The sequence below is a fragment of the Anabrus simplex genome, chromosome 5 (genome assembly GCF_040414725.1).
Source record: "Anabrus simplex isolate iqAnaSimp1 chromosome 5, ASM4041472v1, whole genome shotgun sequence".
NCBI lineage: Eukaryota > Metazoa > Arthropoda > Insecta > Orthoptera > Tettigoniidae > Anabrus > Anabrus simplex.
Window position 1 is genome coordinate 191,279,263 of NC_090269.1, and position 15,242 is coordinate 191,294,504.

At 41.0% G+C, this 15,242-nt stretch overlaps 2 protein-coding genes and 1 long non-coding RNA gene across 3 annotated transcripts in view; 2 read left to right on the top strand and 1 right to left on the bottom strand.

The window, feature by feature from the left end:
• LOC136873909 (uncharacterized) overlaps positions 1-1,752 on the top strand; it is an 86,560-nt gene extending 84,808 nt beyond the window's left edge. Inside the window, exon 3 of the long non-coding RNA XR_010860199.2 lies at positions 1,622-1,752. This is a non-coding gene — a long non-coding RNA (uncharacterized lncRNA). The remainder of the gene's footprint in view (positions 1-1,621) is intronic.
• The window catches only part of Mccc2 (methylcrotonyl-CoA carboxylase subunit 2), a 229,001-nt gene extending 226,964 nt beyond the window's left edge, over positions 1-2,037 (bottom strand). The window contains exon 1 of the mRNA XM_067147236.2: positions 1,686-2,037. Coding sequence (XP_067003337.2) covers positions 1,686-1,802 — 117 coding nt within the window. The 5' untranslated portion in view covers positions 1,803-2,037. The remainder of the gene's footprint in view (positions 1-1,685) is intronic.
• Positions 2,038-2,057: 20 nt separating this feature from the next.
• The window catches only part of LOC136873908 (cytochrome c oxidase subunit 7C, mitochondrial), a 50,143-nt gene continuing 36,958 nt past the window's right edge, over positions 2,058-15,242 (top strand). The window contains exon 1 of the mRNA XM_067147239.2: positions 2,058-2,237. Within this exon, the coding sequence (XP_067003340.1) occupies positions 2,139-2,237 (99 nt within the window). The 5' untranslated portion in view covers positions 2,058-2,138. The remainder of the gene's footprint in view (positions 2,238-15,242) is intronic.

A 15,242-nucleotide genomic window follows, 5' to 3' on the forward strand; every position in this document is an offset into this window, starting at 1 on the left:
TACGCCAACAACTGCTCGGAGTGTGCACTAACGTAAGTGGCTTATACGGTGGGAGAGCCGCATCAACATTGTTATTTTTATTTTCTATATGCTTGGCCATCTGGAGTACCCACTTCAGGTACTTCCATTTCTAGCCAAGCCCTGCATTTGAGCGAAATCGGTGGTGACGAGTAGGCAATGCCCCCTTGTTAGTTGTATACCACAAAAGAGTTAAATATAATTTATTAAAAATTAACGACTTTATTTTCTATCAAATTCATTCCCTTCCGATCTTCACGTTTGATTTATTAACAAATGATCACAAGTCACGAAATGTCATCTTAACTCTTCTTTCTTAATCTGCTTACCCTAGGACTCAGCGAGAGATCCCACCTCTACCGCCTCAAGGGCAGTGTCCTGGGGCGTGAGACATTGGGTTGGTGGATAAAACTGGGGAGGATGACCAGTACCTCGCCCAGGTGGCCTCACCTGCTATGCTGAACAGGGGCCTTGCGAGGGGATGGGAAGATAGGAAGGGATAGACAAGGAAGTGGGAAGGAAGCGGTCGTGGCCGTATATCAGTTGACGTAGTACAGGAGATATTATAAGTAGAATTTTGTAAACAATATAAATTTATTAAGGATGAGCTGTGTGTTTAATAGAAAGAATTGTTAGCGTAAATTGTACAATATTGTATTATAGGAAAATTTTCTTCTTGTTAATTTAACATTTAGTGCTAGACAATAATGTATTTTAGTGTACCATTTGCCACCGAGTTAGATACCTCATTTGCAAATAAAGAGATTTTGATTTGAGATGGAAATTTGAGAATGAACTGGCTTTTAAACTTAGCAAACCAAAGCACTGGATTTCCTGCCCAAAAGAGTGATACTGTAATGGAAATGTGTTTTTTGGCCAGTTGCTCTTTGGACAACATGAGATTATGGGTACTAACTCGTGAAATACAATGGTAATGAAGACTGAATTATCTAACTAAATGTGTGAAAAGAATAAGTTTCTTATACTCTCTATTCTATTTGGGATTCAAACACTGAGGTACCATCCTGGCATTTGCCTGGAGGAGAAGTGGGAAACCACGTAAAACCACTTCCATGATAGCTGAGGTGGGAATCGAACCCACCTCTACTCAGTTGACCTCCCGAGGCTGAGTGGAACCCGTTCCAGTTTGGAAATTTCGTGGCAGAGCCGGGAATCGAACCCGGGCCTCCAGGGGTAGCAGCTAATCACACTAACCACTACACCACAGAGGCGGACCATCTTAACTCGAAATTTTAAAATGTTCATCCCAATTCAACCCACTCCATAGGTGACTTGGGAAAAAGCATTTTAAAATGTTTTTGACGTACGGTACCTACATTTGACGGAAACGTATTACATACAATCTATGGTTTAATCTGTAATTCATTACGTTGTGAATTTTTTGTATTAATCCAATGTCCAATTGGCTGCAATACATGCCTCATCATTAAAAAACTCTCCTCGTCACTGTCTACATGACGGCACATAAAAGTAATTTACTGCTCCAATAAACATATTGCGTGGTCACACAAAACAAGCATTAAAATAGCTAAATCACAGCGAAATAGTGATTGATAATGCTGCTTATATTTGTTTGTTTCAGGTCTTGCAGAGTGTGTCATGCGATTTCAACTAACCCACATCCATAAAATAATGGAGCTACTAACCTTAAATTCAGCCGAGTTCTTATCAAGTCCAGACTCAATGACAGCACCTCCATCAGTGAAATACAACCTTTTCAATGCATTCTGCTGCAAAAGGAATGTTGAAATTCTTCTGAACATGTTTCTAGGTGAAAAATAATAATGTCTAAAATCTTAGGTCCTTTTATAATAAACACTGTGTGTACCGGATGTGGCCATCACAAGTTGATTTATTGCAGTTGTGTGAATACATTTTAGTGTATAAATGTAATGGATAATGGAAATAAATATTTTAAAATAAAATAATTTTATTATTTATATGAAACCATTTACCATATCTTCTGCCACGAATAAAAATCTAGGATCGTAGTTGATCATAGGCGTAGCATATATCGTAACCTCGCACTCTTCTTTCCGCTTTCTCCGTCTACGCCTGGTTTCATCTTTACTAGCTGCCGAATTGTTGATTCCTCCGAAATGTCTCTGGCAAGATTATCGCAAGTAACGAGGTCTTTAATGACTTCTGCATGTAGGCGAAGTGCCCATGGACATAATGAAGGAGGCAGACCTGGAGAGGTGAGATGCTTGATTGCCTTGAACATAGGTTGAATTCCAATTTTTCTTTTCTTGAAACGCTTTTAGATCAGGAAATCAATAGGACTTGGTTTAATTAAAGTCATCTATGTACAACGAATCTTTGCATTGTTAAATTATTAAGCCTGTAGCACTTATTCATCACCTCGATAATGGTGCTACATATACGCCTACTAATTTCTGTTCACGGTGTTGGACGAGTGCCTACTGCAATAAAGGCCTAATGTCGGTTATTCAAATAAAGTCAGTTTGGAAAGTTTTGAAGTAGCAATATTATGCTGCCTGCCACCGTGGCTGAATGGTCAGCGTAGTTGGGTTCGGTTCACAGCCGGGTCGGGGATTTTAATCTTTTACAATCTTCTTGGCTCTAGGACTGGGTATTTGTGCTGTCCCCAATATCCCTGCAACTCATACACCACACGAAAACTGTCTTCCACCACAATAACACGGTAGATGCCGTCCACTCTCGTCGGAGGGTCTGCCTTACAGGGCTGCACCAGGCTAGCATTAGCCACATTAAATTATAACAATTGCTTATGTATGATTTGCTATTCCGTTTAAATTCAGTGATTGTTAACATTTTGCTCCTATCATTTTAGATTTTAATCAGAAACTTAGGTCATTAGTTATTTGCATTTTATCGCTTTCGGAGTTCACTCTGTCGAGGTTTGCTGGTGCAGTAAATCCCTGTTAATTCGTTCCTCAAGGGACTGTGGACTAAACGCGTGATAAGCGGGACAGCACTGTAGGCGGGAAGATGAGGAAAGCTATTTTCATAGGAAATCCAGTAAAAATGAAAATATTAGCCAATCTTATGAATCGATTTCCATTGTTGTATGTCACGTGCATCATGTGCTAATTTTTAAAATTATAATATTTTCTATGTGGTTCAAATCACTGTTAGCATCACTCAGGCCGGCAGATCTATGTTAGCCGTTAACACCATCTAAAATGAAAGATGAACGAATATGACTACATAATATTATGGCATATAGGCCTAAATTGTTTATTTCATACCGTATATTGTATTATAACGAGACTAAAGTTGACACCATGCAGCTCAAAGTTTGTAACATTATAAGGAAGTGAAAACAGTGCAAATCGTACTTAAAATTCTTTTCAGAGAATAGATGTGTTCATTGCGATGTCTAAGAACCCACCATCCTGCCCCCAGAAGTACATTTACTTTTTTAACCTAATATAGAGCAGCACCTACCATCGTCCATGGTTGAAGGAACTACTTGCATTCCTATTGGTCAACGTAAACAGAATGTGAAGTCATTGCCATCGGTGCTGATAATTAAAATGCGTTACCAACCCGGGCTGAATAAAAGCACAGGAAAACCTCCATGTAAAGCAAATAATCCCGTTGTTGCTAGCCGGACCTAACCAATCCAGCCAGAGCTTTTTTACTGACCCAAAATATATGTTAATTCATCTTTTGTACACTGTCCAACATCGAATGTGCTGCTATCATCCTACAGAATGCTAGAGACCTAAAAGTCGCTTTGCGGCTCTAACCTGGGGGGCCCCCCTTTGCTTGGTCACAGTCCAATGGTTTTGTCACTAACCGGACCTAACCTATACAGACCAATCGCTTTCTTACTGACCCGAAATATAAGTTAATTAATCTTTTTGCACACTCTCCAACATAGAATGCGCTGATATCGCCCTACAGAATGCTAGAGACCTAAAAGCTGCTTCGCGACCCTAATCTTAACAACCATAAAACCCAATTCTCTTCCACTTAAATACCACTGTAAATGACGATAGCTTCGCATGTGTCGAACGATGAAGATATGTTGACTGTGCGCTTTGTTTGCCATTCCTCCGAGGCAAACATGAGGAGCTTGAATTCAGTCGCGGCGCGCCTGCGCATTCGATGCATTCAGAAACACTGCGTGGAGCTGACCAGGCTGGCTTCTAGGCTCGCATGTTTCCCCAGTCGAAGGGCTAACTTAGTAGTAATCGTTTGCAGTGTTCAGTGGTGATTGTTAAAGGAGTGTGTCTTGTTCTTGCTATAGCTTTCTTGTTGTTAAAAAGGGAGATTCATTTATGATGGAGGACGAATGCGGCTTTGTTATCGAGGCCTTATTAACACATTCTCTAGCCGAACTCTTGTTGCTAAGATATAACCCACTCCTAGTATATCGGCTATGATAACAGAAAGAACAGGCAAAATGCACACAAAACAATCTGTTAAAGGCATTAAGGAGTGTAAAGTATTCTTCAAAGCTCTATCTGGGTTGACAACATTTTTCTCGGGATCTTCAAAGAGAAAAGCTGCATTTGAGGTGTTTACTACTTGGCATTTGCCGCCAGTTCCCCCGACCCATTGGATATATACAGATTGTTTAGTTGAAGTAATATCATAAGTTAAAAAAATAAAAATATAGAAAAAGAGATGACATTCTTTAAGTCAGTCGTAAGCAACACCGAAGAATGGGACCGTGAAACAAGAAACTGTTCAAGAGGTTTCTTTGCCACTGTACAAGATTTTGAATATATTTTTCTTTTAAATTTATTCTCATCTGTATTATCTCAAGCAAAAATCTTGTTCAATATTTTAAAAACCAAAATTAATGATGTGAGATATTTTACTGCCAAGGTCGATGTATTCAAGAGATCTTGAATTAGAGTTAAAAGACAATGAATTGGTGTTGTGGAAATTGACGCATGGAAATCATACTGCAGACTGTATTGCGAAGCACTTGATACAATGGTTGACATATACCATACCTTCTCCCCACCCCGAACTGAATAAGCTGGAATTGCTTTCTCTTTTGGATATTGACTTGTTTGAAACATACATAGACTCCTTTCCTGCTCGGCCATGCAAGTCCCTGGTTAAATTATTTGGTAGCTACTTCAATCAGTCACTACTGCTCTGCATTTAGGGCAGTCGTCCAGGTGGCAGATTCCCTATCTGTTGTTTTCCTAGCCTTTTCCTAAATTAAAAGACATTGGAAATTTATTGAACATCTCCCTCGGGAAGTTATTCCAGTCCCTAACTCCCCTTCCCATAAACAAATATTTGGCCCAATTTATCCTCTTTAATTCCAACTTTATCTTCATATTGTGATCTTTCCTACTTTTAAAGACACCACTCAAACTTATTCGTCTATCATTTTCACACCAGGCAAATGCTGGGGCTGTACCTTAATTAAGGCCACAGCCGCTTCCTTCCAACTCCTAGACCTTTCCTATCCCGTCGTCGCCATAAGACCTATCTGTGTCGGTGCGACGTAAAGCCCCTAGCAAAAAAAATATTCGTCTATTAATGTCATTCCTCGCCATCTTGTGACACAAATTCCACGCCCTTCGCATCACCAGAATTTAACACAAATTCCACATCCTTCGCATCACCAGAATTTAAGAACTCCTACATAACTGCAATTTCATAAATATTTAACATGTTTAGAATTAAATGTGGTTTTACCTGAAGTAACCAAACTCTGTTCTTTAATTTTGACTATTCCTGCTACTAGCACCTCTGTCAAATGATCTTTGTCGGCAATGAAGTGGATAAAAACTTGCTTAAGAAGTACACAAGCACAAGATAGTGTCATTAATTTCAATTGAAAGGAACCTCTTGAAAAGCTGTAGGAAGAATCCGGGGTTCCATGATTCTTTTTGACAGTTTTGCTGGATAGAGCTGTGGAACAGGATGTAATACAGGGTGTTTAATTTAAAAATTCAGAGCGGAGTGCCGAGGATTAGGCGTGCTGGGACAGCGAGCGCAGTGACAAGCAGGCATAGTCGGCCCAAAGAAGCGGCATGATTACGCCTATAGAAACTAAACGAAACTGAACTCACCGGCTACATGGATGCTCTGGACAAATAAGTAAATGAATCAACTAGGAAATTAAACTGACCTCACCAGTAATAAACAAATAAATAAAGAAACAAACAAATAATTAAATCAACTAGGAAATTAAACTGAGCTCACCAGTATTTACAGATGATGCTGAAAGTGATCTTCAGCTGCATTGCAAGCTTTACATCTTGTAATGAGATTTTGAAACACTTTGTAGTTCATGGGCACCGATAGAACACACAATATTCCTAATTTCAATTTTTAATTCTTCTGCAGTTCGGGGATTATTCCTGTAAACTTTTCCTTTAAGATTTCCCCATAGATAAAAATCACATGTGTTTAAATCAGGCGAACGAGGGGGCCATAAACCTTTACTGATGATCTGATTATCATTGAACACTTCCTGTAACTTTTGCATAGAGCTACGTGCCGTTTGGGTCGTTGCACTATCTTGCTGGAAATAGCCGTACCTTTTCTCTTCTTCAGTCAGTTCAGCAAAAAATGGTTCCAGAATGTTGTGAATATAATGATCAGAAGTAATCGTGTCCTGAAAATATATCTGACCGATAATTTCTTGGGCACTGATAGCGCACCACACACCCACCTTCACATCGTGCAGAGGTCTCGGCTGTAAAATGTGCATGTTGTCTGAATCCCAGATTCCCCCTGTGGGTGGGGGCGGTAGAATAACACCCACGGTATCCCCTGCCTGTCGTAAGAGGCGACTAAAAGGGGCCCCAGGGGCTCTTGAACTTTGGAGCGTGGATTGGCGATCACGGGGCCCTTAGCTGAGTCCTGGAATTGCTTCCACTTACTTGTGCCAGGCTCCTCACTTTCATCTATCCTATCCGACCTCCCTTGGTCAACTCTTGTTCTTTTCCGACCCCAACGCTATTAGGTTTGCGAGGGCTAGGGAGTCTTTCATTTCCACGCCCTTCGTGGCCCTTGTCTTTCTTTGCCCGATATCTTCATTTTTCGAAGTGTCGGACCCCTTCCATTTTTCTCTCTGATTAGTGTTATATAGAGGATGGTTGCCTAGTTGTACTTCTTCTTAAAACGTTAATCACCACCACTGAATCCCAGATTCTATTGTTTTGTGATTTGATAATATCCACTCAAATGAAAAAAGGCTTCGTCGCTCATAAAAAGAAATTTCGGATCCACAATACCGTCATGGACACTATTCATTAGCCAAATGCAAAATCGTATTCTTGCATTGAAATCTGTAGGCAGTATGTTATGGACTGAATGAGTCCGATAAGATCCTATGTTACAATTTTGTTGCATTATGTGCTGAAGAAGGTGAAATACCACTTTCCTGAGCTACTCTCCAAAGCAACTTATGTGGACTGACCTGGAGTCTTGCCTGTATATCTTCCAACTTCTGCCGTGTGAGAGCTGTTTTCCTTCGCTTCTTTTTTTTATTGATTACCGAACCAGTACTACGCCACTTGTAAACAAGCTGATGCACGTAATATTTTGATGGTACTGTCGCACCGGGAAATTGTCTACAGAATTTTTTCGGTGGCACCTTTTAACTGGTTTCTTCTTCTTGTGCAAATAACACTCGACCAAAAATATATTCTTTGCTCTATAGTGTATTTAACCATCGTGATAATAACCTCACAAACCACTTTTAAGTCCAATAGTTTCTAGCGAACTGAGGGACAGAGTGCTAAACAGCTGCACGCTGGCAGTGAACACTTCTTATCTTGCCAGTGTTGACACAAGCCATATGACACTCGCTCGGGAATTCCCACGGCATGCGAGCAGAAACTGAACTCTTAAATTATTCTCCCTGTATATGCAGATTTACGGTGAGGTTTGATTTGTGTAAAGACAAGATATTTCTAATGTTATAAGTGGAAATAAATGTAATCTTATTTGGAATGAGTCTCAGAGGAGAGTTGTGTTCTTTGCAATGTCCAGGAACCCCAAGAACTACATTTACTTTTATAACCTAATGGAGAGTATTACATGCCATTTTCATTTCTGAAGTAGCTACTTGCATTCTTATTGGCCAACGTAAAGTGGCACTTGATCTCATTCCCATCAATAATGTTAATCATAATCCATTACCAACCCCAGCACAATAAAAGCGGTCTCTATATCACAGGTCTTGTCCAGATCCTATCCTAACCATCCGCATTGCAAGAACCACTCCAGACCAGTTGTCTTGTCCAGGTCTTATCCTAACCGTCCGCACAGCAAGAACCAGTCCAGACCAATCATGTTTCGCACGAAACTAGAGGCCTAGGGCAGCTTCTAACCTGGGGGCTTATACCCCCAGACCCCCTTTGCTTGTCCCTATATCACAGGTCTTGTCCAGAGCCTATCCTAATCATCCGCATGGCAAGAACCACTCCAGGCGAATGGTCTTGTCCAGGACCTATCTTAACCGTCCGCACGGCAAGAACCAGTCCAGACCAATCGTGTTTCTGCACAAAACTAGAGGCCTAGGGCCGCCTCGCGGCTTCTAACCTGGGGATTTATGCCTCCAGACTGCCTTCGCCTGTCCCTATATCACTGGTTTTGTCCAGCTCCTATCCTAACTGTCCGCATGGCTAGAACAAGTCCTCACCAATCGTGTAACAGTAATCACCACCACCAGCTAAGTACAGCTGTCCATGTCATCATTAGGCTGAAAGTAAGAAAAGTAAGAAATTGGGTAAACAAGGAGCTTAAAAAGTCACTAAAGTTTACAAAGAGACAAACCCTCAATGTCAATGAAATGATTCTGGATCATGCTGCCGCTACTGCCCAAGATGAAAACAAGGAAATTAAATCTGCAGAGGAGCTTTACGTCGCACCGACATAGATAGGTCTTATGACGACGATGGGATAGGGAAGGCGTAGGAGTTGGAAGGAAGCAGCCGTGGCCTTAATTAAGGTACAGCCCCAGCATTTGCCTGGTGTGAAAATGGGAAACCATGGAAAACCATCTTCAGGGCTGCCGACAGTGGGATTCGAACCCACATTCTCCCGGATGCAAGCTCACAGCCGCGCGCCTCTACGCGCACGGCCAACTCGCCCGTTACATATACAATGAACTGAAGGAGGGAGTCAGTAAAAATAAGGATACAGTGACTGTTGAAAATGTGGAAAATGAAAAACTAATACAAGGTGGAAATACGTAGATCGAGTCATAAGTCATGCAATTTTTTTTTTCTCTCGCGAACAGGGGACAACACGGAAAATCTAAGATATGCATTTGGAAACGTACGGTATGTACTTGCGAGCGATGCCACTAGATGGTGTATGTGAACAACAGTGTGGGTCTAAGCCTGCCCCAAGTTCAGTGTGTGAGTGAGAGCATCACAAAATGTAAGTCAACAAACAGGAGCAACGATCATATATTAAAATAGCAGGTCTCCGCAACAGAAATGCACTCCAATGCTATGCAGAGCTGCGGGAAGCATTAGGTGGGCATGCCATGCCCTATAGAACAGTGGCGAGGTGGGTGGAGATGTTCAAACGGGGTAGAGTATCAACTGCCGATTTGCCTCGCCCAGACCGTCCAGTGTCCATGGACAACGATGTGCGGATAATGGTGATCGATCAGTGTTTACATGAGGACAGGCGCTGGACTCTAGCGGAATTGCAAGAACATACAGTAATACCAGCGGTAACATTACAGCGCATTTTACACAAGCACCTACAGATGTGTAAACTTGTGCAAAGTGGGTGCTATGTTACTTAAGTGAGGTACAGAAGTGGACACATTACAAAACATGTCGTATCAATCTGGAGAGGTTTCAGCAAGAAGGACAAGCCATGTTGAATCACATTATTGCAGTTGATGAAACATAGGCACTTGCTTATGAACCTCAAGTGAATGGCGTCGTCAGGGGTCACCACGGAGACACAGAGTTGGACAAAATCAGTTGCCCAATAAGGTTATGGTAATCCTGGCATACAATGTTCAAGGTGTTCTTGTGTGTCATCCAGTGCGTGAGGGGCACACACTCAATGCAGTTCATTACATTTCCTTTGTGTTGTTCCAATTGCACCATGCAGTGTGAACCAAACGTCCAGATCTGTTGGACAACACCATAATCCTACACGATAATGCGACAGCTCACACAGTAGCCGTAAAATTAAGATAATCCTCACGTAAGTGTTGCAGTGGATGGAACTTGGTAGAAGCGCGGCCACACGTCCCTCAATGGTGTTGTCTGTGTTACATCAGTTGATACAGGAAAGGTGTTATATGTAGAGATCATGGCAAAGTTTTGTCAAGTGTGCCATTCAAATCGAGGCGAAGAACACCAATGTAAGAAAAACTATGAAGTACAAGTGGAAATTTCTGGTGCATTAAATATTTTCAGATCGAAAGATAGGAGAGGTGCTGTATATGTGAACTATGTTGGTGATGGAGACAGTATAGCATACAACAAAGTAGTAAGTGACCAACCATATGGCCCAGACATTACTATTGAGAAGTTGGAATGTGTGGGTCATATCCAAAAGAGAATGGATACTAGACTACAACGCTTAGTAAGAGACATTAAAGACAGACCTCATTGTGATGGTAAGTTACTTGTAAGAAATTACATAGTAAAAATAGACTATCCGGTGCTGAAATAGAACTTTTACAGAATTATTATGGCTCCGCTATTCGCAATAATCTGACCAGTGTCGATGAAATGCGGAAAGCAGTGTGGGCAAATTTCTTCCATATGTTGTCTGCAAATGAACAACCACAACACTATATATTATGTTCTGAAACATGGTGCAGGTTCCGAGAAAATGAGCAGAAAACACCTATGACCACAAACATAATGAGCGGATTTGAGGTGTACCTTCAGGTACAGACCCCCCCCCCCCCCAAAAGGTCCTTCCTTGGGGTGACGCAAACAAAACTTGACCGAAGAAGATTTGCAGGTAGAAATTTTTATAGGAGAATATTTTTTGTTGAAAAGTCCATTTTTAGCAACTTATTTGTGAAAACCAGCTTTGAAGTCTTTTAGCGATAGTAGAATTCTTAGATGCGCCGATTGAGTTTGCCGGCAAGACCTACCGCTGCTGCCGATACCCAGGTGGGGTTGCCCGGACCCCCCAAGTACCCTCAGATACACCTCTCCCGCTACCATGAGAGGGGTAGTCGTGGTAATGGTTGCCGCAGATGAGATGTAGATGTGCAGTCCCCAGATGGGTTGGCGGCGGAGATACCGCACTTCAGCCCTTGCCGGGAAGATGGACTCCGGCGCGCCGTCCAGAAGGAGATGTCACTAGAGTGGTGTGAGCTCATTCCCCACTCCGGTATCGCTCGCCAGATGTTGAACCACGGCCGCGACGGCTGAGGGGGTACTGAAACAATAATATCTGAACGGCAGAGATGTGTTGGAGTTTTGAGAGTACAATCTTTATTGGTGTGAGGCAGAGGGGTGGATGGCGTTGATAGTGAGTGTGTGTCAACTCTGCGTGGATGCAGGAGACGGGGGCTTGGTAATGGCCACCAGGGAGTTGACCACAGGAGTAATCAGAGGGAAAGATCGTACATATCAGGTAATATACAAAAGCGGGGCAGAAGGTCTCGAATCAGTCATTAACAATCCCCTTCTTCAAAGAAACATAACCTTCGACTCAATTTAGATGGCTAATGTAAACAACAATGAAATTATGCAGGTTTCACCTGAGAGAGGTGAAACCTAAAGATCCTCTCTGTGGCTGGGTTACTGACCAATAATGTAACTGTCGTCAAAAAATCGAGAATGAAGCATGGCCCATGGAATCTGGGGGCAAGCTTGCCTGCAGGAACACAGTTTTTAACCATGACTTGATCTCCGACTTTTAAATTGGTGGGCCTCCATCCACGATCATAACTTTCTCTAACCTTTTTATGGGAGGCTTTAGGAACAAATTTAAACATGAGAGAAGCTAAGATGTACAATATTATAGGGAAGGATCCACCTTTCAATACTCCGTAGTAAAAAGTAGTTACAACCTGTTTAATGGGACCGGTTTCAACACATTTAGAGTGTCATCATCAGCCAATTAGCGAAGATCTTAACAATAACTAACATATTAAACACAGGCAAAATATTAACGTTGTATCACATCGTGGCAATTCAGTTAATGTTCAAAACACAATCACAGTGTTTTGAACATTAACTGAATTGCCACGATGTGATACAACGTTAATATTTTGCCTGTGTTTAATATGTTAGTTATTGTTAAGATCTTCGCTAATTGGCTGATGATGACACTCTAAATGTGTTGAAACCGGTCCCATTAAACAGGTTGTAACTACTTTTTACTACGGAGTATTGAAAGGTGGATCCTTCCCTATAATATTGTACATCTTATTTTCTCTATTCAATACGGAACAATCATGAAGTTTTTAACTTTAAATGAGAGAAGCTGGAGTGAACTTATGGGATTCATGAACCGCCGAATTTAAAGCAAAAGCCAACCAATGCAGGGAAGTATCCCATCTGGAATGATCTTCATGATGAAATGCAATTAAAGCAGATCTAAGATTACGATTGGCCCGCTTAGCCAGAGATGGTTGAGGGTAATAAGCAGAAGTTGCTACGTGTGAGATAGACAGGTCAAAACAGAATTTATGGAATAAATTAGACGTAAATGCCTTGGTATTATCAGAAACTACATACTGACATGGACCAAATGAAGCAAAAATAGTGTTCAAGCAAGATATGGTAGACTGAGCGGTTGTCAGGTTAGTCGGAAATAACCAGGAAAATCTAGTGAAACCATCTACACACACCAGAATAAATTTATTTCCGTTCCCCTTTGATTGTGGGGAAAGGTCCGACGTAGTCTATATATAGACGTTCCATGGGGTGAGACGCTTGATGTGATGACAGTAGACCTAACTCAGTGGATAGGTGGGCTTCCTAAGCAAGCAAGATTTACAAGCTTTTACCATTTCTCAAATTTTGCTGTCCATACCTTTCCAAATGATCCATCTCTCGGATCTTTTCCCGAGTTTTGAAGATGCCTAAATGCCCCCCTAATGGGGTCTCATCATAGTACTTGAAGAGCATAGGCACAAGCACCATTAGAACTACTACTTTCATCTTTTGATCATGCCTTGACGGGCAACGCACAACCCTGTTTCTCAAAACATATGGTACGACATGTTCCCCAGAAGAATGGTTTTCCATAATAAGCCCTTGTCTTCCTTTGGCCGATATCTTCATTTTTCGAAGTGTTGAACCCCTTCCATTTTTCGTCCTGATTAGTGTTATATAGAGGATGGTTGCCCAGTTGTACTTCCTCTTAAAACAATAATCACCAATCACCACCAACTGATCTGAAACATCATTCTTCTCCATGACAATGCAACGCCGCATCCTGCCGCTGTAACGCGGGAAAAACTAGAGGAAATTCACTGGACACCTTCAGAACACCCTCCGTACAGTCCAGATTTATCGCCCTGTGACTATTATTTGTTTGGACCACTCAAACAAGACCTAGGAGGACAGTTGTTCAATGATGATGCAAGTGTAGAAAAGTTTGTGCACAACTGGCTCTGCACACGTCCCTCTTTCTATCAGGACGCATCAAAAACGTACCAATCCGTTAGAGAAAATGTGTATCGAAGGCAGGACACTGTAGAAAATTGATGTGTATTTTTTTGGTTGATACAATAAATTTGAAAAAATTATTTATTTTTGATCCTCCCTCGTATTGTGACAAAATATGAATTTTACAGATGATAAAAACTCTTAGCGAGTCGAATACTTATAGTTTAGGCAGTTTCGGTTTTTATTCTATTCCAGAAATGAATTTTTTGCCTTGTCATATTAGGTTACATATTTGTTACAGGGATATCGTGGTTTACAGAGGTAAAAGAAGGTGTGGGCATGAATGGGTTGATATACGAAAATTGAAAAATTGATTTAAAACTTTAAAATTGGCAGTTTTATTTCTTTCCCTTTTTTTCTGACTTTTTTTTGCAAATGTTAACTTTTAACAAAACAATTTGCTAAGCGAAGAACAAAATCTCAGGTACAACAATGATCTTGAAGAAGTAATATAAATTCATAGAACAATTAAACAACATTAATTAACAATATGAGCTTGAAGCTCCAATCTTGCCAATGTGACCAGAGCGATCACTGCTCCATTCAATAATATGTCTTAGAGAACACCTTTGCTCTGCAAAATTATCTAGGAGACAACTCTCCGAACATTATAATATTACAGCCTTCCAAAGGCACCATTCAACCTTTACATTAATAAGAGCGTCTTCGCTCAATAAATTTACACTTAGGAATCTATTTCCTAAAATTTCGAGGCCTATCAAATTCACAACCTACATTTTACAAAATTTCACTGTCATAATTGCTCATCAGTCTGATATCTTTAACATGAAAAGGAATGGCATTGATTGTAACAGGGGTAGCACGTACCCATTCTACAAGGCCTTTGGTAAAAAAAAAAAAAGTTAACCTACTGGCCCAAAAACCAATCAATCAATCAATCAATCAATACTGATCTGCATTTAGGGCAGTCGCCCAGGTGGCAGATTCCCTATCTGTTGCTTTCCTAGCCTTTTCCTAAATGATTTCAAAGAAATTGGAAATTTATTGAACATCTCCCTTGGTAAGTTATTCCAATCCCTAACTCCCCTTCCTATAAATGAATATTTGCCCCAGTTTGTCCTCTTGAATTCCAACTTTATCTTCATATTGTGATCTTTCCTACTTTTATAAACGCCATTCAAACTTATTCGTCTACTAATGTCATTCCACGCCATCTTTCCGCTGACAGCTCGGAACATACCACTTAGTCAAGCAGCTCTTCTTCTTTCTCTCAATTCTTCCCAACCCAAACATTGCAACATTTTTGTAACGCTACTCTTTTGTCGGAAATCACCCAGAACAAATCGAGCTGCTTTTCTTTGGATTTTTTCCAGTTCTTGAATCAGGTAATCCTGGTGAGGGTCCCATACACTGGAACCATACTCTAATCGGGGTCTTACCAGAGACCTATATGCACTCTCCTTTACATCCTTACTACAACCCCTAAACACCCTCATAACCATGTGCAGAGATCTGTACCCTTTATTTACAATCTCATTTATGTGATTACCCCAATGAAGATCTTTCCTTATATTAACACCTAGATACTTACAATGATCCCCAAAAGGAACTTTCACCCCATCAACGCAGTAATTAAAACTGAGAGGACTTTTCCTA